We start from the raw sequence: 24,793 nt of genomic DNA on the forward strand, positions 1-24,793 counted from the left end.
AGAATTGAAGAAATTTAAAGTATGGGGGTTTAGTGCAAGACTCCCTTTGTTCCACGTAGCCCATTCAGCTGTTCCAGCTTCGGTACTAATTCCATCTGTTCTCATGGCATTAGTTGGAATGATCTGTGGACTTGAAACTCCTTTTCTAGTTTAGAGAAACTGTACTTTTTTTTTTTACACTGAATGGGGGAAATACTAATATTTGTGATAAACTTGAAACTGAACTTTTTGCTCCGTAAGCCTTTCACGTGCCTTTGTGTGTGAAAGCATGCTGAACTTGTAGTTCAAGTTGCTATTTCATAAAAAATTTTATTTAACATGCTGAAGACTAGCTGATGGCAAATAAGTAAAATGATTGAATCTGTGTAAGTGTCATATTTTTTCGTGACTCCTTAAAGGGATCCAGCCAGCGGCAGTGCAGTGACCATGGGCAGCATGGTGCAGCAGCTTCAGGTCTTCTCCCAGAAGCCTCATTCCCGCTGTTCGGCTCCCAGGTTGCACACAGCGATTTCTGACAACCTGGACTTGAAGCATCAGCATCTTTCTCGAAACTTCTTCAATCTCGCTCTCTGTCAGTCTTTGCTGAGGGACTCTGGCCTTCAGATAAAGATGTCAGACTGCCCACATTGGAAATTTTGTGGATTGTGGGTTAGCAGACTGGATCAATCAGAGGTGACAATGCAGTGGGAATTCCTGTGCTCAGAAAAAGTTTATCTTTTTGACTTTTAAAGAAATTGAGTCATTAGAAAAACACAATTAGAGCAGTGATCAGTGTGCTTTGTTCTTGCCTCCCCATGCCTGCTCTTTTCAGTAGGGACTGCTTTGCCTAGGTGTGCAGGACCACAAAAAACTCACTCCAGTGGATAAAGACAATAAGGTTTAGGGAATGCAAAATGACTGACAGATTCCATGTAAATAATGGAAGAATGAAAGAAAAAGACTACAAACTTTTATTTTGAGAATATTTTCAAAATACTTTAATCAACACATGGCTAATGTAATTTGCAGTTTGCTGTCTGTGGTGCAGAAATACTGAAGTTGTTAGTGGCTGGTGCTCAATCCTAGGCTCCTTTTAATTACTAAATTGTTTAATATATTTGCATCATATGAGTCAGATGTGTAAATGTGTTTAGGCATACTTTACTAAAATAAATAGCGCAGCCAACAGACCATAACAGCTGTGGAGAAGTGGTTTAGAAATAAATTCTTTGTAGTTCACAGTTTGACCTAATAAAAATAACTGTTGCTTCAGACCAATTATTTTCGGCAGGGTCAGTCTGGCTGCTGTGACTGTGCATTCAGATTTCTGTGGTGATTTATTAAATATAATCACCTGGGGAAGATGAGCACAGTTCTCTGAATAAATTGGTGTTAATTCAAAAGCATTTCTTCTTAGCAGTATGTTGTCAGCAGAGTACATGGGCTTATATCAAAAGTTGGAAACCTTCATTAACTCACTTTGGTTTTACCTCCTACTAAGTGTTTTAAGACCTTATTTTACCTAATGCCTTTAATGTAAGAGTAGTTTGCACAAGCAAAGCTGAATTTTTATTTTTTTGCATATTATAACCTGTAGCTTGTCATTAAGTTAACAGTGCATCTTGACTCTGGGAAGTGATTTCTTGCTAGAAATCTTACCTCAATTTTAGAGCAAAGCCCTTTTCAAGCATACATGCAAGAAAATGCAGGGTATCCATAAGTAGCATAAAATAAAAACTACTTTCATGGCCAGAAACACACACTTGGGAATAGATTTGAGATATTTCTGAGACTCTGTGTAGTTACAAAATATACCTGAAACTGAACTTAGTATTTTAATAAATTAACCCTTCTAAATATTAGAAGTGTGAATACTACAGGGATTAGGTTTGTTCATTTCTTCTGTGTTTCCCTTTTCCTGCAAGTTTCTGGGAACCTGACTTAAGATTTAACCTAAGTTACATTTTTTAAATTGTTTTAAAAATACCTGATTGTGACCTGATAGGAAATGGCGTGGGTTTTTTCAACTGTTTACTGTTGCTGAATAATTTCAGAAATTTTATACTTAGAGTATCAAGATATTTTTCTTGTTAATGAATGACACTTGTAAGGACCAGGGTTGTGGGTTTTTGAAGAATGTATGAAATGGAGAAACTCATTACTCAACGCAATTACTTCTCAGTCAGCCAGCTGCTGCCTCTTTGGTTTGTTGAAGAGCATACATTTTGGTAGTCTCAAAATCATGTGAGAACTTGAATCTTTCCTAACTAAGGTGTCTGGGAGGGAAGGGGAAGTGGCTGTGTCAGATGCAGTGTAATATATTTGTTGTGTGTGTGTGTGTGTATATATATATATAAAAAGTGTGTGTATATTGTGTGTATATATACACATGCTATGTATACAGACACATATATAGTATGCGTATGTATATTTATGTATAAAAATAACTTTCACTGAAATGATGCATCCTAAAATGTTACTGTAGCAATTTCCTCATTTATACAGGAAAAAAAATGCTGAGTGGGTGGATGGCAAACTGCAGTACTTCTTGTTAAACATGTGGTACATGCCCTGACTGCTTAACTTAATATTTAAAGACTTGGGGATTTTTTTTCCCGTTTTAGAAATGGCCCTACACATATTGCTATAGAGACAGGAACCTGTAATGCTTACAGCATTTTGACAGCAGGAGGGGTTGGCTACAAACCTAGTTTATCTCACTTCTTTATGCTTTACAATTTATGATTATTCCTTGTTCCTTGAGCAGTCAGCCTAATTTAAAAGAATTAAATATATTTGATAGTAACTGTTTTGTAAGCATCTCTGTTCCATTTATGAGGCCGTGTGCATCTTGAAGTCTACAGTGCAATTGCTTCCAAAAGATGCTGTAACTTATATCTGGTGTCTGAGGGCTTTTTTCCCCCCAGTTATTAAAAAAAAAAAAAAAAAATTTCTTTGAGACAACGTAGCGGACAGTAAGTCAAAGTACATGTGTAATTCTCAGAACTGTCTTCAGCTGTTTTAAAGCTTATTCCTTAATTTACTTAAAAATAATTGAAAGACTGTTTCTTTATAAGATAGATCTTTGAGGTTTCTAGGAAAGTTGTAGTTTCAATAAAAAGTATTGCCAGGTGCATATTGCCAATTTTTTCCTGTACTTCAATATTTGGGGAATGTTACAGTGTCACTGTGAGGGGACTGCAAACATAACTGCACTGGTTTCCTTTGGATTCCTCTTTAGGCAGAGATTTGCTTTCCCTTCATATGAATTTTGGTATGAATATTTTCATGATATATGGTCAAAGAAATTGTATTAATTAACTGACTCATATATAGGGCAGTACTGTCAACACCATCTTTTAATTATTCTCTTCTAGTACTTGGAACAGCTGCAGTTTAATAGATTGAAAAGCCAGAGGTAGAGGCATGAGAAGCATCCATGTGAAGGGGAAAGAGCTCAATAAGGAAACCAATTAAACTAACACACTTGTCAATTTTTTAGGGATCCTGAAGAGAAATGTTACGCATCCTTATTTGCTCCCATTCAGTTTCTAGACTTGTGGCTTTACAGCCATATTTAAAATGCTGAAATGATTTGATGTTGAAATGATTATTGCGTTTGAGCTCCATGGCTTTGATGTGAATATTTTACTGCATTTTGGGGATTTTGTTTTATTTTCGTCTTTATCAAAATGGTCTTGTGTAGCAGTATGAATCAGCTCAGTGGGCTGGTAGTTGTAAGTTATGCAAAAGACCAGAGCAATTCCTTCCAATGTGAGACTGAGTTTCTGCCTTCAGTTTGGAGCAAGCTTTGTTAGCGCTAATATCACATTGTAGAGATTTCATCATATAACAACTTATGTTTCCATTTTAAAATGGAAACATGGCTTTGAATCAATGATTTTTAGAACATAGGTGTTGGGAAAAAAATCTCAAAAGTCTGAAGATGTTTACTGGTCTTAACACCACCATTTTAACCTATTTTTGTGCGTTGGCATCTTTTCTACTGATAGTGTTTGTATAAGAAAAAGTCTAATGTTAGAAAATGTAATATTTGTGACACAAATATTTAGACCATTCTGTTTACATTTCTAGATGAAAATGGGAGATGTAAATCACACAGTCACTAACTTTGAACATTTTTCTTTCTGTAAGGCTAAAATAAGTCTGATGTTCTGGAAGTGCAGAAGACTTTTCAGGTCACGCTACAAAGGGTATGCAAGACTGAAGAAAGTTTCCATATAGCATAACCCTATTTCAACCTAGTGCTTTCAGTTCCTCCGATACTTAGTAGATGAATAAAAGGAGCGAGGTAAGCAGCTTGTTAGAGTGGAACAGCAAATCTTCTAACCGCAGCAAATCACTTGACTGAGCAGATATTTTTTGGTTTTGTTTTTAACAGTTTAAGGGCTGAAAAAAGAAGTTACACTCAATCTGTGAAAACTGATGAAAATCCAGGGGCATGTCTGGAAGTTAAGTTTTACTCTGCTTAGTTTTCCTACAAAAAATCACGTGGCATTTCAAGGCTAAGAATAAATATTTTCAGACTAGTATAGTTGTACGTTGCCACTGGGCTCTGATACATCTTTCTGCCTATGACTTTTTCTTCTTTGAACAACCATGAGGGGAAGTCTTATGGGAAATGCAGAGATGGTTTAAAAGTTTTGTTGGAAGTATATATGCCCCAGAAATGTAAGCATATTGGGCTGTAAGAGAAGAACTTGTATTTTGTAATGCAGGTAAAAGGCAGCAAAGGCATACGTTTTGACAGTCGGTATGTATGAAACAACGAGGTAGCAGCTTCGCGTTCAAGCTGTACAAAGGAAAGAGGAGGATATCGCAAGAAAAAGGAAGAGAATCACAAGGGAAGCAGTTTTAGCTGCATTCCTACCCTGAAGATCAGGGAGAGCTTGCAGAGAAAAAGATGCTGTGATCAGCACGCTTGCAAAGGGTGGTTCTGTGTGTGGTTTGTTCATGTGCTTGCGGAGTACAGTGCTGCGTGCCTGCTCCCCTCATCTGGGACCAAATCTTGCTTGTTGGTCAATAGCGAAGAAGGATTTGGGGTGGAGGGTAGAGGAAAAGGAATAAGAAATGCCTTGCTCCTTTAAGCACTCTTCTGTGTACCTTCTTTTTGTGGGATCAGAGCTGCACTGCTGTACAGCCTCGATCGATAGCTTCTGGCCTTGCTAACAGCTCAGATCTGTAAAATAGCAGCTTGGGATCTTGCCTTGGTCTTTTTATTTTCTTTTTTCTTATGCCACCTGTTCAGTTACTTCATGGAGGAGTTTTCTGCAGAAGTGCTTGATACAGTTCTTTTGCTGTTAGTGCAGCTTTGGAAATACTAGCATGGAAATGATTGCTTAAAACCCAAAGGCTTCCTCGTTCTCATCTTTTGTGTACAGAATAAAAGATATATAAGAGATTCAGATAATAAGTAGAATGTAACTTTAAGCAAGTTATAAATGGTAGATGCTTTTAATCTTGAACGTGAACTTGTGAGAAAAATACAGAAAACATGCCCCTTGAATGGTCCCAAGAAGCTGTTTAATCTTAAATAAAAAGAAAAGCAGATCTCCAGTTTGGTGCTCCACTTTGGTGTGTTTTCATAGCACTTGTCTAGGAATAACTGTTTCCTTGACAAGTAGGATTTTGCACAAAGCTGTAATGCTGCTTTTGGCCTTCAGTACCAGTTAATTTGGGGACGAGTGGCAAAGCAATGTAATGTGAGAACAGAAAATGTAGTATATTCCGTGGGTGCAATGCACTCCAGGAGATCAGGTTATTTCTCCCATGTTTTTAAATGTGTAACTAAACTGTTATTTTGACGTCTTAATTAAAATAGCAGAGTAATATACTGTGATTTTTCTGTTGTCTTAGGAATAATTTATGTAAAGCGTAGAATACATTTAGGTAATCTTTTCCCTGGGAATACACAACCGATTTGTGACTGTCAGGAAGAAAATGGTATTTGATTTATATTTTTCTCCTTGTGTGCAGGTAGGTGATTCATTTCTCACGTGGTGGTTCTTTTGCAACTGAAAAGCATTTGCCTGTTTCTAGAGTACCTGGCACTGCTGCTTCCTTCAATTCCGTATTTTGTACATTGGCTCTTTGATCAATTAGTGTGTGCTGGACATTAGGAGGAGATGAAGTTGGGCAGTGCGTGGGATTCATAAACTTCAAAAAAAAAAATGTTAAGTTTACTGCTACTGGGTTTTCTGTAAAGGTTTTAATTAGGTTGCTTGTAAATTAAATGAAAAGTAAATGGGAATAGAAGCACCCAAAGGAGAGTAGGTATTTGAGCACTAATAGCACTAATGCTGCCCTCTATGCTGAATGATCTTGTTGGGGTCAGAAGTAAGAATAACTGCTTTCTGGATGTGCATTGATTGACTTAAATACCAGTCAATGCTTGAGAATGACTGACTGTGTGGCTTGAGTTGGCTTTTATTTTACTGGTCAAAAGGGTATTTCAAGAGTTACTTTTTCAAAAGTGGCCCACTGATTATCCTTAGCCTCATTCTTTTGTATTAGTAATGCTGCTGTTAATAAATAAAATGTGTAATCGGCTCCTTGGGGTTGGCAGAGCAGGGAGATACAGACTGTAAAAGCAGTTACCAGTTGGTTGCACTGGCTGTGCACTCAATGTAAGGAAAGGAGTAACAGCATTTGCGTATTGTATTTTAAGAGAGTTTCTGTATGATGGCAAATGCAAAAGCAAAATTGAGTGTATGAATTCAAAATTGTGATATTTTTCTTTGTGGTTATCATAGCTGCTATTTAATCTCTTTCAACTTAACTTTTAGGCCTTCAGCGCAGAGAAGGCATGATCTAGTAGTCTGGTGTTATGTATATGTAGGAGACTGCACACAATATTTACCATGCGTGCAGACAAGCATGGCTGTTGGCATGTAAATGCATGAATTCTTTTACTAAAAGTCAGACTTCTTTATGCTAAAACTGCATACTTGCTCTCTGCAGGGCTAGTGTTTCTTAATATTTATAGCATATAAACACTGTTGTCCTACACAGCAAATGTCTGTTCAGTGTTCAAGTAGCAGTTTCTGTGAAATTTGTTGGCTGCGTTAATGCTGCTCATGTGTCATTTAGAACTTTAAAGAAGTGGGAGAGAGCTCCTCAATTGTTTGTCACATAGGTGCATCTGGTTTTGAATTAGTCCTTGGCTCTGATCATCCTGGGTTATTTTATTTCCTTGCCTGTGGTTGTGGTAACAGCTTCAAATGCCCAAAACTATTTTGGGCAAACATTTTCTATAATAGTGATCAGAAGCAGCAATTATTCCCCGGTGATTTCATCCCAAAAATAAACCTAACCATGTAGGTTTCACCATTACGAAATACCTATCAGAGTGTTATTAAATGTTATTAAAACGTTTAAATTTATAGAAATTCTGCTCCTGGTTCTGTTCTTTATTGCTGAGTAGCGTGACAGGGTGTTGGCTTTTTTGTGATAGGATTAAGCTGTCCTGATGAACAGAAAAATTGTCGTGCTGTACAAAGACTATTCTGAAATTTGTAGATTAAACATCTTAGCGTTGATTCGGTCTACTGTGGCAATACATTAAAAGTGATTTTTTTAAATTTTTTTTCCCCGTAAGGCAGTCAGTATAGCTGAAGCTCTACCTTTTTCCCCTAGAAATCTGCTCTGCTTATGCACAATATGCTATTAAATTCTCCGTTCCCTTTTTAATAGCTTGCCTTCTATGCTCCCTGCTGTCATCAGCCCTGGGAGGTCACCAAGCAGAGCACAGAGTTGCAGAGTGGTCCCTGATGGACACCTGCATGACCGTTTGTTTCATCAGTTCTTCAGGCAATTTGTGAGCTGCTGGGGGGGGCGTTGAGAATTAGATTGTTGATAGCGTCCCTACAAAGACTGCTATTAACAGCGTGCTACTCTCTGCTTCTCTACTGCAGAAGACAGAGTAATATTTGTGTTCCCATAGCATGTTGTAAAATGCATGAGATTTTGCTCATCCTCCTTGGAAATGAGAATAGGAAAATGAGAGCATCCTGAACCAGAAGCTATTAGAAGAGCATGCAGAAACCTGCAGCGATTTGGGCTTTATTTTGTCTTCCTAGCTATGGATTAGAAGGACTGATTTTTGCAATGGGCTTTTTCCATAATGGCATTCTTGTATTGTTTGGTCAGAGCTTGCACAGGAGGAAAACAGGCTGCTGAATTTAGTCACTGATCTCTATTAGCCGTGGCCTAAGGCTATGCTGAGATTTATATCCCATTTGTATTGTTGCAGCTCAAAAGAAGAATGTTCAGAGGATGACAAGTGTATTCTGAGTAGGTATGTTGTTTCATTTTCATATGAAACCCATTTTTTTTCCTGCTTCCATTGGTCAGAAATGAGGTTAATAGGAAGAGAATATAGTACAGTGCTGCAGTGTCCCTGTTAAGGTAGAACAATAGCATCAGAAACAGTTCTTTAAAAATTAGCTGCTTTTATTAAATAAAGCTGCATTGTGCTGGTGTGCACAGTGCAGTCTTCTTTTTTTTTTTTAAACATATACTGCAGTCAGTGCTTCCCTAACGAGGTGGCACTATTGTTGAGTTAGAAGGATAGAATCATCATATTGCTTTAGGCGACAGCAGGATTTAAAAGGAGATGCCTTGCAGCCCTGTTTTACAGATTGGAAGCATCGGTTTAAGGGCATTGGCAGAATCATTTCCTTGTTCTTAGCAGCAGCCACTGCTGTGTCAGTAGTGTGTGGAATGGAAGTCCTAGTTGGTAGTCTGTTATGGAAACGCTGTTTACTGTTATTGTAGTACCGTGGTGACAACATGCCATTGAAATGGAAAACGAGCTCTCCTGCTATCTGGAAATTCCCAGTTCCTGTGCTTAAAACATCCAGGTCATCGCCACTTTCTCCAGCATACATGTAAGTGAGAGAAATGAGGATAATAAGGTGGGATTGCTTTCGTGAGACTACCCTGTGGCAAAATACCCTGTTATGTATTAAATGACATTGGCACTCAGAATTTTACCTTGTTTTCTATGTAGACCCCCCAGATTTTATCCTGGATGTTTCATGATGGATGTTGTGTTGAGTCTTTCTCTCTTTGTTGAAATGTAGAGAAATTGTGCAGATTAAGCCATATTCATAATAATACCGTATATGTTCACTTGAAAAGTTTGTGTTGCTGTTAATTTGTAGAGCTGATCTTGAATTGACAAGTTAAGCTTTGAGGCAGGCTTTGTTTGTACTGTATATGCTAACATTTCCTCCTCCTGACTATTACACTTGGAAATTAAACATGAAATCACCTGCTGTATTGTACTGCACTTTTGTTCATGTAAGTTCTTGTATAAAAGAAATCATCCTGCTTTGGTCTTGTCTTATTCTTGAAAGTCTTAGCCTTAATACAAATTGAATGTCTTTTTACAAAGTTACAATAAAAGCTTAAAACATAAATATAAATCATTCATATCTGAATACTTATATAGTTATGCGGTTTGTCCATGTAAAGTAGCTTCACATGAAAGAGTATTTTAATACACATGGAAACAATATGCCTTTGTCTTGCCAAATCTTGACGGAGCTTTTGTTCACCTTTTGTTGCTGTGAGTTCTGTGTTAGCATATACAGGTGGCTTTTTTCCTTCTGTGAAATAAAACTAAGCATAGGGTACTGAATTGCTTCTGCCTTTATTTAAGGAAGCAGCTCTTTCAAAATGAGGAAGACTTGCTTTAAAATACAGAAGTAGCAGTGTAGATGACTTCCCTATCTGGATATTACTATAAAGACTATTACTTTCCAGTAGTATTCCAGCCTAATACCTACAATATTAGTACTTTAAAGCTTGTATTGTCATCTTGCAGATAGACTTTTGCTTCAGCTACTGTAGGGACATGCTGTAAGAAATAGATATTTACAGGTCCTCTGAATGTCTTCTTTTTTGGTTGTTGCTGAGAATTGCATTGATAAGCGGTGGAGCTGAAACAATACAACGCCGTATGTGTGGTCACTATTGTTCTCGGTCAGAAAGGCTGGGGTTTAAGGAGCTAACCTGGCTGTATAGAACCTGTGCTGTGCACACTCCTATTGAAGATTAGTTTTCATGGAAGTGCTTCAGCCTTTTCACTAACTGGATGCATCAAATATGCTTAGGGCTACCAGAAGATAAGCTATTTCCAATAAATTGCTACTTATTCTGAGTTTTTTTTTAAAAATGACCAAATACAAAGAAAGTATCATGATAAAAGTTGTGAGGCTTTTGAATCTATTTCAAGGAAACAGTATCTTTAGTGCTGTATGTTATGCTTTTGTTTTTCAAACTATAGTACTTATTACATGGAAGAAAGTCAGAAATACCCTAGTCTGATCTATCTGCTGCTGAAACTGAGCATTTCTTTTGTGTGTTGCCTTTAAATTGCTAATCTAGCTCTGTGTATGCTCCGGCTTTTATGATGGGGATCATGTAGCTGATTATCTCAGTGTGTTGAAAGTATGTGAACAGGTTTAGTGATCACGCTTAACTATATGAGGCTGAGCTTATCTGGAGCATGAGAAATATGTGATCAGCAGCCTTAATCATCTTTTTATAACGGGTCAATGTATCCCAGTGTTTATGGAGGTGTTTCTTCACTGGCACACAGTCCTGACATTAGCAAGACTCTTAAATGTAATGTTAACTTGTTCGTATATTTTATTATAAAGAATGAAAAACATTACAAAATGGCACCTATTTGATTAGGCGGTATGTATCAACTGATAAAAACAACCTTGTAATTTAGGTTGACCAGTAAAATAGGTGATGGAATTCATTATCTTCATTGCAGAGATTACAGTAAATTTGCTAATGTTTTATGTGATGTGATGTTTTTCACATTCATATTTATAAGTTTTCTTTCATAAGTAGTACTTTGCACACTGGCAAAAGGCTTATGTTTTGAGTAAAAGATTCAGGAATAAGTGGCATGTGAAATGGAATATGTATTGCTGTAAAATAAATGATCATAGAACTTGAATTCACAGATGAACATTTCTATACTTGATATTTTGGATCTAGAGTATACGAGGGTATAATTGAGCTTTTAATCCCTTTAATACTTGACATCTTAATCTTATAAAATAGGTTTGTAGTGTAATTTGGAATGTAAAGTAGAGAGGTCTTACAGGTGATTTTTTTTTTTGTACTTGAAATTCCAGTTTTTCAGGTTTTTTTAGTAAAGTTGACCTTAACTTTAACAGCTTCATCCTGCTTATGATTTACAGGTAACTTATCTAGAAGTCAGGACACATAGATTTTATTAGTGTGTTTTTTGGTCTGTGTACATGATACCTGAACTCTGCCTTAGTTTCCTTGTATCGAAATGCCGAGACTGGCGGTTAAGAGCACGTTTGGCTTCTTGGATGAAGCAGGCATCTACCAACAAAGTACCACCGTAAAACAGTTAACTGTCCTGCAAGCTGTGCAGCTGGGGTGGTTTAGCTGCAGTCTCTGCTTGAAAAGTTTGCAGGAGTTCCCGAGGTGGGGTATGAGTACAAAGAGCTCATCCCAGAGAGTTCTCTGTTGCGGGAAATTTGTGGCTGGGTAGTACATGAAACAGAGGACCTGCCGAAGTTGAGCTGATGACTTTGTAGGTGAGGATGTGGTTCTGTTACTGGGAAGTCTGCTGGTTTTGCTGGGTCTGGTGCTGCTTTCCTGGCAATGGGAAGGAGCAGCAGTGAATCGCTGCCTCTTGGCCGGTGGTTTTGTTTACCACCAGTTATTTATTAGGAATATTTTCAGGTTATCCTGACTGCAAGAGGTAACTCTTCACGTTATACAGAGGGCAAAGGGTCCCTCGGAAGGGGAGTGCAGACATCCCCTGGCTTCTGGTGGACCTGGTCCAGAGTAGCTTGAGCTTTCCCCCAAGTTGATGGAGAGATCCAGTGATGTTGCATAGGGAAAATTAGGTAGTATTAGAATTGGAGCACTGCCATGTGACCAATATATGTAGGTGTAATGTAGCCTGGCTTAATGCATGAGTTTGGAATGTGCAGATAGGTGTGCATGCACATGCCTTTGTCAAGCTGCTTTACATTTTGTTTCATGACACTTACGGCGCTGGGGTTTAGAATATAGATTCTTTTTGTCAAAATGAGTGTGAAAGCTGTTACAGCATGTTTATGGTCCGCTAGTGAAACCATATTCATATTTGCAGTTGTGTTGACTATGTGGGGACAGACCTAGGTGACTTAATGTATTATGTGGGCAGGTGAGCAGTTTCAGCAAGTGAATCAGAGAAAAGGACAAAGTGAATAATACCAAGTTGGAAAAGTGGTATTCCTTGGCATTGCAGCTGTGTATTGACAGCCACATGTTAAAAAACAAAAAACACCCAGTGACTGACATAAGCAGAGGTTAAGAATTGAAGCACTACTTCAGAGAGGGTGGGGAACGGTTCAGAATTTGGTTGTATATAACAGCTTTGAGGTAAAAGGAATATGTGTCCCAGTTATTGTTCATGGGTCGCGTCATCTCATACATTAAGAACTAAGGAGAATTCTTTCTTATTCACACTAGCAATGTCATTTATATTGTTTTCCCAAGTTGTGCACATCTTCCATTACCATGAATGGAAGAAATGTTTGTGGAAACTCTGGAGATTAAAGTACTATGATGGACATCTACAAAGAATTCAATAATGCTATTTTCAAAAATACTATGACATAGGATTATTCTATAAGCCTATATCATGTGAGAATGATTGTTAGCTGTTTTCTAAAAAGTTAAATGCTCAGTTAAGTGTTTTTAGTCTCCAACATGCCATGTTTAAAAAGAAGTAAAATAAAAAAAATTCTTAATGCAGCATAATCTGTTTGTAAAATTAGTGCCTTCTCTGCTTTTGCATGGAATAGTGTGTTGATATTTTAAATGGAGACTATCCTTTGCATGTGTTTTCATAAATAACTGACTAATGTTGGGAGAAATAAACAAATGCGATACTCCAAATATATTGCTATCGAAGGGTTTGCAACACAGTCTGTCTATCCTGAGTCATGTGGTTGTGAAATTTGTCCGATAGGAAATGCTTTGCAGTAATGGAAATCAGTTACTGTGCAGAAAAGTAGAATAAATTCTTAATACTCTGGAGTAATCAGCATGAGTTTTAGCTGCTTATATAGGTTAATGCTTTTGTGTCTTCTTTCAAATCTCTGATTTGCTCTACAATGAGCTCTTTGAATTTATGCTATACAATGATATATACTTAAATGGGAAAAGATATGTATGCATAATTCATCAGACCATCTGTATTAGTTCTCTTTCGTGAGACCACCCCATGTGTTTATCTTCATTGGTCATTTTTAGTAAATAAACCCTTTTGTTGGGCTCTTGAGCATTTGACAGACTACATGGTATTCACACCAAAACAGATTCGCCTGTCTTTGGCAACATGTCCATTTTAAGCAGTTACTTCCTAGATATTTCAAATTTCAACATGTTGAAAGTCAATGTGCAGCTCACCCCAAATATTTTTTAAACTAATTTGACAATGCATGCAAACAGATGAATTAGGTGGGTGGAAAATAGAAGGGGCTTATAAACAGAAGACTGCTTTTAATCCCGGCAATTTTGTGTATAGAGTTCTCATTTGTGCCTGTTGATCTTACTTTTGCTTTTTAAATAATAGGTATTTCAGTAGATTATTCTAAGTTCGAAATGTGAAATTTCATTGCAGTAATAAACTGGCAAAAACAAGGAAAAAACCCAAACCTGGTTGTCATGAAGTTTCCCAGTGCTAGTGGTTTTTCTGGGCAGACCTTTATAGGTGATGCTGTGGTTTACAGGTCCTCAAAATTACATTTGCCTCCTTATATAGCATGATGTTGCAATATTGACTTTATGTTGTGACATGCTAAAGCATCTTTATTGAGTTGTCTTGAATATGTTACTCAGCCTATTCTGCCAGAATGTCAGTTCTGCCAGTTTGTCATTTTTGCCATTATTTCCTTGTTATTGTGGAAAAATCTTGTTCTCCACTCTCTACTTGCTGGCTTTTCCAGTGTTATGCAGTATTTTCTGTTGACATTTGGATGGGGATACCTATGGATTTTTATAAAATACTTGGTGAATATTGGGGTTTTAAAATAATAGTCACTTCTTCTAAATGGTAATAGTGGGAATTGTAGTGTAATAATGTGTAGCTGTAACACTAAAGTGGAAGAGCACATCTATATTATTGCTGTAATATTTTGTTCAGCAGTGACTGAGATTGTTGCAATATCTAAGTTGCAAAAATGTGTTTTGTCATGGGATGGACAAGTCACCCACACCTGTTATCTGACATGCTTAGATTTAAACACTTTATCATGTAGGGGAAAATATTTTACGTTTTAAAGTCATTAATGCCACCCTACATTCTCCCCAGGAGATTGTAATAAAGGAATGCTAAAACAACTGTGGGAAGTGACAAAGCAAGAGGAATGGTAGAGCAGACCTAGGTAGCAGAAAGAGCAGGGGTTAATTACCAAACCCCAACGTCAGAATCTTGTTTACTTTTTTGCTGGCTTTTAAGCTATCAAAATTATTCTGTACAGTATATAGGAAAAAAAAGCTAACACTCTGAAAAAGAGTTGTTTCTAAATTTGTTACAGGAATACAGTGGGATGTATATTCTATGACCAAGTCTTGAATGTGCAGGTGCCACCTTAGACATATATAGGTTTTTGTCTCTAAGGAACCATTCTGCAAACTTAACAATTTCTATGTGTATGAAGACTAACTTTAAGGGCACATCAGGTAGAGCTGTAATCTGCTGGTGCATGCAAAATGTTTTTCTTAAGTGTTTTGTAATGCACAGGAAGTATTAAGCTGCCTAGCTAAAAGTGACTTGCCTTTTGAACACTTAAGACCAAATATAAGGGGCAGAGACTAGGATGTGCAGTGTCAGTCCAGCCTAAACTGTGAAACCTCTGAGTGACTGTTGTATTTTACCTTTTTGGACATCAAGGAAATAAAGTAGTTCTGATTCTGTATAAAAGCTTACAAAGCATGTGTATTTGCTTTGCTTTTTCTGTTTTTAATAGTAGGAATCAATAGGCTAACACCAACTTTGGCAAAAAGTCGTTAGAGAACCGTTTCTCATTAAACAATCTGAGTCTGCAAATTTAAGCTACAAATGGCTCAATGAATGGTAAACCCTTTGTCAAATAGATAAATGTGGATGTGATACTAAGGCTCCCAGAGAGACTAAATACTGTTAGGAAGAAAAGCTTTATAGCAATGACTGAGCCAAATATTGCTTTCTTTCTGTGGAAAACAAATTTGAATTAACCAGCAAGCTGTAATTATGCTGCAAACAGCTTGAGACCTCTGATAGTTGTTTAAGAAGGAATTTTGGGGAGAATATTTTCTGTGTGCGTATCCTTGGGAAATCATACCAAAACAGCTGATGACGTTGCTCAGTCCTCTTCTGCTGGCTTTGTGGGACCTAATTTTGTGCTGGCTTTGGTCACAGTGTGGCCTTACTAGGAAGTGATACAGAAAGGTTCAAGTGACATTGGGAATATCCTCATTTTTGTGTTGTCCTCCTTTCCACCCAGATCCATTGACGTTTGGAACAGTGATCGCATCTTCAATCATCTGAGTGTTTCTAGTAGCCTTCATCATTTCTGTTGACATTGTGGGCTTGTGTGCTTGGGCAGCAACTTTTTGTCAAGATGGTGATTGTGTGTTGACTGTATTAAAAAAAAGAAAAGAAAAAAAGGGGAATGTTAAAGGCTTGACATCTATGCACTAGTCTCCAAAACTTGGCTTCTAGAACAGCTTAAGCACATTACCTTGAGCCTGACTCTGGTTGAACAAGGTTCAGTGTCCCTGTCCGTCAAGTCCGTTTGTGTATGTTGTTCCCCTCGTGGCCTTGCTACCTTTGGTGATTGTGCTTGCTGAGCTGCTCAGGCTACATTGCTTCGGTACTTTATTTCCCCTTTAGACACCTTCTTAAGCTGGTCATTGCAATGAGCATCTCATGCTGTAACTGTGTCCGAACAGCAGTTAAAGTTGGCAAGCTACCTGCCTCTGCTTGCTGCCCATCAGCGTGTGTCCAGAAATGATCTTTGTACTTCTCTGCTGATTTTGGGGGTTTGGAAGGCCTATATCCTCCTCTCCTGCTGCCCTTGGCCAGAGCCTTGTGAAAGTAAAATATGACTTCTCACTTGTTTGTTCTACTGTACAGAGCCCGGTTTTCTGTTCTCCTTTTACAGAACACCTTTAGAGGAAAGGTGGAAAACGGATATAGGAACATCTATTTGGGTTTTTTAATTTAAGAAACAGTAAGCTTTATGCCTTTCTCCTGGAGTGGAGATTTAGAAGAGCTCAGTATCAAGTTACTAAACAGATGTTTAAATGTTCTGCTGTTACTGCTGTCCTTTTAATCTATAAACAAGGTTAGCTGTAAAAAGTGAGATAGTCAAATATAAACATCAGAGCATTGCCCAAGGTGAGCAGTATTCTGCACTAGCTGCTGTACCTACTTTTGAAAATCACACCCACAGTAGTTAAAATGCAATGTTAATTCACTTGAGGTAAACATTCGCAAACTTCTGGTTGCGGTGGCCCCTTTCAAGTAAACCGTACTAAAATGGCATTTTTAAGAAATGCAGAAACCTGATAAATGCAAAGTAAAATTATCAGCCTCTAGTTCATCATTAAAAATACAGCCTTTAAACTGTACGGTAAAAACAGTGACATCTGAAGCTGAGAGCATGGGACTAGTGGTCATAATAAGAAAGTAAAAGAAGGCATTATTCCTACTCGTAATGCTTTGTGTGTATCACGGAGGTGATACACAAAGTGATTTAGGTCCTGCCTTCCAGTGCTGTTCTTACGTTCATCCTACTTTCAGATCGTTAGCAGCAGCCTGTGTCCGTACCTGTATGCCCCCAAAGCAAGAACTGAAGTTTGCCGAACATGGTGGTTGGTCTGTTGAGAGGAGTTAACCTTCTCTGTCAACCTATTGGAACAAAAATGACCTTTTGTCTTTGTTTTCTCTTCTAGCTGGAGTCATGTATCTATTTTAAAATGTAAACTTGCATTTTCTATAGAAACTTTTGCTGTATTTTTGTAATAAGAAACCACTAACAAATTATAAAACTGACTAGTTTTCCTGGGTTATTGATACTACAAAGGAATTAAGTTAGAAACTCCTGTTAAAAAGTAGTAATAAAAAGATGAGATGTTATTTTAGGGGAGGACAAATGTAAAAGTAACTTCTTTGCCAGAATAAAGGATTTCCTGAAATTGTATGGGTAGAAGATACGGAATGGAAGAAATGTAAAATACCATGATTGTATAATTTGTTCATCTACATTATAATAATATTTGAATTTCTTAATAGAAGCATTAGGAGATTTTCTTTTATACAATGCTGCCATATCAGTTATGCTTATTGAGCTCCTAGGTGGCCATGTAATTTGTTGGAGAATTCCTAAATTCATTACTCAGGAAGCTGGAACATCTGTTCATAATGGGAAGACAGTAAGATAGTCAATACTTAAATTATTTTTTGGCAGACTAAGCATACTAAAATACTTTTTGGCAGATTACGCATACAAAGTAAAGAATTACTCTATATCTAATAATAAATGAGAGTTTCATTGTATTTCACTGGCCTTTTCATTAATAGATTCATTAGCAAAATACATGCATAGCTGCACGTATAGGATAGCCCTGTAATATACCAGATTTTTTTGATAGATCATAAAATAGTAAAGATTTGTCTTGTAATAAGAGTATCTTAATATGAAATTGAAATCTGGTTCTTTGTTTGTTGATAAATACCAGAGTACTGGCACATGCCAGGAGTGATTGCTGAAGATGCCATTTACCAGTGACCAGAACACTTGCAGTCATGGTTCATTGAACAGTAATTTGACAGAGAAAATAAGGTTATAATCCTTTCAAAAACAAGCTATTGAGCTTCACCAAATTAAGAATTCACTGTCTGGCCAATATGGCTTTGGCAAGCTTTTACTGAGTTATGTAAAGACTGTGGGTTTTAAATAAATCAGAGAACATGCACTCTGAAATATCTGTAGCTGTAGGCTGATCTCCTTACTTTGTTTTCAAAGACTGTGCACTATGCTCTGACAATTTCAAACAGATTAATGGTTTACTGATGTAAATGAACAAATCTCCAATAATATTCATAGTTGCCTTGTTTCTGTTGCATCAGAATGGGTTCAACTACTTCTGAAGAAAACATCATAACAGGATATTGTTTTATTTCATTCCTGCCACTGAGCTCTATACAAAATGGAAATTCCATAATTTGAATATTCTAGTTGAGAGTAAAACTTGTCATAGTTTCCACAGATCCCTGCTTATCATGGGTCACCTGGATGCCTCTGAACTGTTTTAACAGGTTAATATTTGCTAAGTGCTTTAGAAAGCAATTTGCCTCTGTGAATCATGTTGTAACTCCAGCCAGTTAAAAAATATTTGTCAGTATTTGCTGGAAAGTTCCAGTACTTTAGCATAATTGTACCTTCCTTCAAAATATGCTTTGAGATGTGGGCAGCTATGTTTGTCAGCAAGCCTTCGGCTAAGGATTGAGTGAGTAAGGTTCAGATTCTGGGTCTGTCTACAGGGTCTTGTATCCTGTCTTGGTCACAGGGTTAGTGGCTCTTCTGCTGTATACCTATTTCTGTTTCTCCTTTAAAGTCAGTTCACAGTTTCCATACTTCACTGCAAGTAATCTATAAAGATTGCGTACAGAATTGGGAGCAGTAATGGACAGAAGTCCTGTAAATACTTTGGTCAGTCTGTGTGTTTTCAAATTGCTTATTTAGTATTCTCCTGGGATACTAAGCTCCTTAATGTTTGTGCCAGTCCAGATATTTAGTTGTGCCACTTCTCAAAGTGCAGGGGTTAGCAATTAAACCGAGAAACTCATGAAGACTCATTGAGATGACTTCCAATCTTCTTTTCATTCACAGGAGTCAAGTGTTCTTGTTGTTACCCCACCATATTTTGTCCTGTGTTGTGACAAGATTTAAGGAATTATATAACTTGTATCTTTCAAATTAAGGAAATATTAAATACTACTACTGAATTGTTCCAATCTGAGCTCTATTTTCTCTACTACGGTGGTGCTTAGCTATGGTTTTCCTCTGCCTGTGCTATGAAAAAAACCAACCCCCCCCAAAAACCCAAACAAACAAAACCCCAAAATGCAAAAAGTCTTCACGTTAGCCTGGTAAGACTCTTGAACTATTGTCATATTATTTTTTTTTTGTAGCTCAACATTTGGCTTACGGTCATCTTTCTAGTTCTAAAGTAATTGCTAATTGCACAGATTGTCAAAGAGGGTGTTCGGTACCTTTTAGTAGATGAACAAGATTGAAAGTAATATCTTTAGAGGGAAAATAAATGAAAGTGAATCTAGTGGGCAATCATCTACAGAAAGAAAACTTACTTTTACATCTTTTTTAATGGTAAAAAGCAAAGCTATCTTCCTTCAAAATTGATAGGAAGTTAGGAAATTGAGATATATAATTAATATCCATATAATGCACACTCCATATTTCATCGCTACAAAAATACCAGTTGGAAGTACTTGGAGGATTAACTTGGAGTCATGAGAAAAGCACATTTGGTTACAGTAGCTAGGAAAAAACTATGCTGTACTTGAAAGAATCAACATAAGGTTAGAAAGAAAATTCTGACTGACAGCTTATTCTGTGATAGCAACTAATTAACCTCCAGTGCCTTTCTCTGAACTGCCAGCCACTGCTTCCCAGAGGTCACAGAAAGAGTCAGGCAGCTCCTCTGCCTTGCTATTGCAATGTCATTATTCATTTCACATTGAACTCCAACATTCCCTTGTTCTTAACGCTATAATGTTCAACGCCCTCCAGACCAAATGTATGCATTGAAAGTGGTGTTAGTATCCACATTTAGAGCAACTTGCTGTGAATTATCACTACATGTTATTGTAGTTTTAGCTGTCTCCTCCAACTTTTTTAAACCCTGGTTAAAAATGCTACTGCTGCACTTTTTGTTTAATGATTTCTATTGATCAGAACAATAAAATTAATTAGAAAATGAATTAGCTTTCTTCTTTGGTAGCATGCTTAATTGTGATACACTGTACTTAAAGTAAAAAACTGATATATTTACATTCATTATTATCTAATTAATTGTAGTGCTTAGCAGACCTATGTTAATGAATGTAAATAATGCCTTTGGTAAGTGTCCAAACAAGACAGATGTACTTACTGTGTTTTTGTTGGGAGTTTGGTCAGATATAAAGTGCGTTACCCGTCTGTTCTGGGTGTGAATGGCAGAGTTATTTCTGAATATTCACTTTACAGCCCCCTAAACAGAAGTTATATTCTGAATAGTTTAAAATTTCTTTGCAGGGTAGTTTTAAATTACTCTTGTTGTATATGATATAGTGCTTGGGTTTTGCTGTTTCTTTGTGTATTGGTATCGACACAGTGTGTAAGAGCTGTTGCATTTTCACTTTGTCTTACAAAGATGGGTTTCTCTTGTTGTGTGAAGATAAATGCTGAAACTGGTACAAAGCCAATGACAAACTCATAATTTCTGGTCGCTCCGGGAGTGCTCTTTGCCTCTTGGTGAATGTCACAAGGCTGGGATTCAGGGGATCAGCGTGCCGTTGCCAGGTCTTATTGCTGACTTGCGTTGTAACTTCTGCCAAAACCAGCTCCTGAATGTCACTTTCTGCATAATGGGAGAGGGTGCTCAGCCTTCTGAAACTGTTAAGCTATAGGTAAAAAAAGGTGGTGTATTTAAACAAACAAACAAAAAACCCCAAAACAACAACGCCCACTCCCAACCAAAACCACAGGGTTTTTTTTGTCATAGTTGTTTAGATATAAAGCAAAAACCAGTATAGGAATAATATAGTCTGCTTATCTTTGAGTTTATTCTCGTGGAGTCATACACAGCCAAGTTAATGTTTGAGACTAGAACTGTAACATTTATATTCTGGTGGTTTTTTATAATATGGAAGTTTGCAATTTTTAATGTCTTATTTGCATACGCAAGTTCCTGTACATACATAACAGCAAATGTGGAATAGAAATAGTGAAAAATCTCTTCTGCAGAAGAGCATCAAGTTGTGAGCTGCTGAGCTTATATGTGTGATATAAGTATTAGACAACTGCCTATTATGTATTGAAAATCAGGTGGGGGAAATAACTGCTTATAGCCATACCTGGCATGTCGAATGTGTACTTTTAAGTATTGCAAGTATTTTGAAATACATTGTATCCTCTCTGTTGGCTGTGCAGTTGTGACAAGGCATCTTGTGGCATAGAGGACCTCTTAGGACAAAGCTTGGGAGGTTGTATGTAACGTGGCCTGTTCAGAACAATCATGGTCAAGGTCTTTGCCTTCATTTGTAAAACTTATGAAGTGTGCTGGCTGTTGGGAAATAAAGTAGCGTGGTGTATGTGGTAAATGTGGTAAAAAGCCCACTCCAGACAGCCAAGAAAGTTGGTTTACTTGTATGTTTCTTTTCCTAATGATTTTAACTGAGGTGTACATCTTCTATTTTCTTCTGAGTTTAGAAAAAGTATTTTAAAAGCCCCTTCATAAAATGGCTATCTGATCTGACATTTCAGGAAGATCTTTCAAGAGCAAATAGTCAGATTTATGCTAGTTGAATCTGCAGTTCCTTCCTGCCCACGATTACAAGTCTCTCCACATTATTTTATATTTCTTCTTAGACATACACAAATTTAGAGACTGGGTGACCTTTGAAATTGTAGAGTCTATATATAGACTCTTTCCTTGATGTGATTGTATTAGAACTAAAACAAACACACACAAAAAAACCCAAAGCCAAAACACCCTAGAACAAAGTGAACAAAAATATTTTGGGTCATGAGCTAGCAACTGCTTTGCTACTGTGTTACATTGTTGGATGCATTTGTTGGATGCCAGAGATAGTTTGGAGAGCACTTTTCTAAGGTATGCTCTGTAAAACTTATAAAACAAATCCAGAGCATAATTTAAATAAAAATAGAGATAATTCTCTTTCAAAAATGACACAATTCTTGCATGCTGCAGTGCATCCACATTTATTAATTTTTTTCAGATGTCCGAGGATTGGGTTACAACATTAGAAGTCAAAGTTATTTAGATGTACCCTTGTTCCTACAATCTGTTGTTATGTCTGTGTGCATAAAATCTCACTGTTTCAAACCCATGTACACTGTTGAATGGTGAATTTGTTTTGAATATGTTTTCATAGCTGACCTTATGTACTCATGGGTTGGAACTAAAAGCACATCGGTGCTATCAGGGTAATGTGTGAGTTTCAGAAACTGCTCTATATAGTCCATGTACCCAAAGAAGGTGGGGGTAAATTTTTTTTTTTTAAAAAGAAACAAAACTTTTCTGGGGGGAAAAAAATTATGAAAATTATTTTTCATCTGCAAATTCCAAATTTGTCCTTATAGTGATCGCAGTCAAAATTGGGCGGGGGAAATTTAAGCACATTCTTGTCACTTATTTAAAGCAATTTCTGAAACTAGCTTGGAGGCCAATGTTTTAACCTGCATGTTTAAAATTTGGAAAACTTTTTGTATCTGAGATTTGCCGCAATTATGTCAAACTGCTATGAATCTTTTTTGAAACATGGAGTCTTTATTAATAATGAAGATGCCCTCATCTGTGGATTAACAGCTTATGTTTGCTAATTAATATTGTGTGTATATGCATTATACTGCTATGCATGCTAATAGGTAGTACATTAGATCACAGAAATTACAGGAACTAGTTCCTGTAAATATTTCTGAAGATGAAATTTATTTACATTTCATAATAATTACAGGTTAGGGTAGTTAGAATCTCATATGCATATCTCTTTATGTAAACCTAATTTAAATCTCAAGATTAAAACGGAAGGCTAATAATAGTGCAGTAATTCTTTAACAGTTCTACCTAAAATTAGCCCTTCCTATCTAGATTTGGACAGTAATTGCTTGGAATCAAAAACAAAAGTATTGACTTCACATTAACAAATCTTAAATTAAAATTATGAAGTGGTTGCCTGCAGTAGCAAAATACTGGATATCATGTCCTAAAGGAGTTCTTCTAGTTTTATGTTTCTAAAGGTAGCTTAAAGTTACAGCTTGAAACTCCACTATGTATATTTTCTATTATTATGTTCATACTTGAGCAAGGTAATGCAAGCCATAAGAATGAAATTACTGAACTTCAATATTACACTTAGAGTTTCAATCTTTTAGCTTTCTGTGGCAATCTGTTAAGATACTTGATTTTGACAACTGGATGAAACCCCTACAAGCATCCTACAATACTGGAAGCACACATAGAAATAAAACAGTGTGCAAATGTCTTAATCAGGGAGGTGGAGGTGGAAGGAAAAGGAAAAATTTATTAGCTGAAAATTAAGTTTTTGAAGTTCCACTGTTTTTGAGACTGTTAACCCTTCCCTTTCTTAGATTAGCTGAAGGCGACCACTAAGGACTGATTCTGTTGCCTGTTGATTTTTGACCTATAGCCTCTATGCTGTTACGTTTCGTCCCAGAAGAGCGTGGTTTTAATACACAAGAGCACTGAATGGAAATTAGTTTGGTCTTAAGGTTTTTTTTGTTCTAATCTTCTTAGATCTCTGGTGGAAGAGGAGGATCCTCATATGAAAGTATCTCTTGGTAGCAGCGATATGGGCGTCTCTGCCCATCTACAGTCTTCTAAGACAGGGACCACGAGATTTTTCACCAGCAATACTCACAGTTCTGTGGTGTTACAGGTAATTAAATATTCTTGTGTCAGTATTGATCTGTACTCAGAATTTTGGCTGCTCTAAACAATGCCTCCGCTTGATAGACTTTATCAGACTAGTAATTCCTAAAAAGCCTCAAACAAATGCATGTTAGTGTGCTGTGCTGACAATGCCCACAAGCAAGCATGTCTTGTAACTTCTTTTCCGGCGAGTTAAAGGTTCGACTTTTAGCAACAGCTTGGAAAAAAAACCCTGGCCTTTTCCTGGGGTTGTATCCCTGTCCACTCTCAATTTCTAAGAGGTAATATTGTTTAAACTGTGAAATGACAGCTGTATCAAAGAAGCTCACTCGAATATAATCATGTAATTATGTTAGGCAAACACTTGTACCATCTCCTGTGTGAAAGCTGCCTTAGGGATGTGATGAGGAGAGCTCCATGCTCCTTCATGTCCCTAAGATGGCAGAGCCCTGCCAAGTTTGGTGTAACACCCTGTGCTGGGTTTGACTATATGGCACTACCATATGGTAGAATATTCCTCTAATGGATAAAAATGTTATCCTCTCTGAAGCTTTAAGAATTTAAAAGTAAAGTCATTTTATCTTCTCTTTTCTGCTGGAGCTTTTACATGCCATACAGAGTCAAGCTTACAGCTTGCATAGCTCTTGCTACTTTCCAGTGCAGCCTTTGTCAGGAGTGCAGATGACTTCTGTATGGTATGACTTCTCAGAGAACTGCCACTTATTTTTTTGATTTGCTGCCTAAATAGATTGCCTAAGTTTTGGGGCAAAAATTTGACCTTGTTTTTTTTTAATTCAGAGAAGCTAGTGATTCTTTTGTTTTAGTTTCTAAGGCTTGGGTGTTTGTGCATAGCTGTCCCTCATTTGAACGCTAGGCAAAGTGTTCAGAGCTTATTTCCTCCTCATTGAATTTTTTTTCTTCAAAATGTGAGCAAATGGAGAACTGGTAGTTGTAAAGCCTTGTTTGTAGGAACTACAGGCAAGTCATTTGAGTCATTGAAATACATTAGTTTTATGTAATCCTGTGTTTGGCTTCTGATTTATTGGAGCTAATAACT

At 37.1% G+C, this 24,793-nt stretch overlaps 1 protein-coding gene across 5 annotated transcripts in view; it reads left to right on the top strand.

The window, feature by feature from the left end:
- The window catches only part of KLHL13 (kelch like family member 13), a 91,373-nt gene that overhangs the window by 40,294 nt on the left and 26,286 nt on the right, over window positions 1–24,793 (top strand). For 2 of the 5 annotated variants that reach the window (XM_050902078.1, XM_050902079.1), the window contains exons 1-2: window positions 8,217–8,296; window positions 23,602–23,743. In XM_050902078.1, coding sequence (XP_050758035.1) covers window positions 8,217–8,296; window positions 23,602–23,743 — 222 coding nt within the window. Of the gene's footprint in view, window positions 1–8,216; window positions 8,297–8,790; window positions 8,889–23,601; window positions 23,744–24,793 lie in introns of those variants that run through there. The other 3 variants (XM_050902080.1, XM_050902081.1, XM_050902077.1) reach the window with 2 other exon arrangements.

Source organism: Gymnogyps californianus, chromosome 9 (assembly GCF_018139145.2).
Source record: "Gymnogyps californianus isolate 813 chromosome 9, ASM1813914v2, whole genome shotgun sequence".
NCBI lineage: Eukaryota > Metazoa > Chordata > Aves > Accipitriformes > Cathartidae > Gymnogyps > Gymnogyps californianus.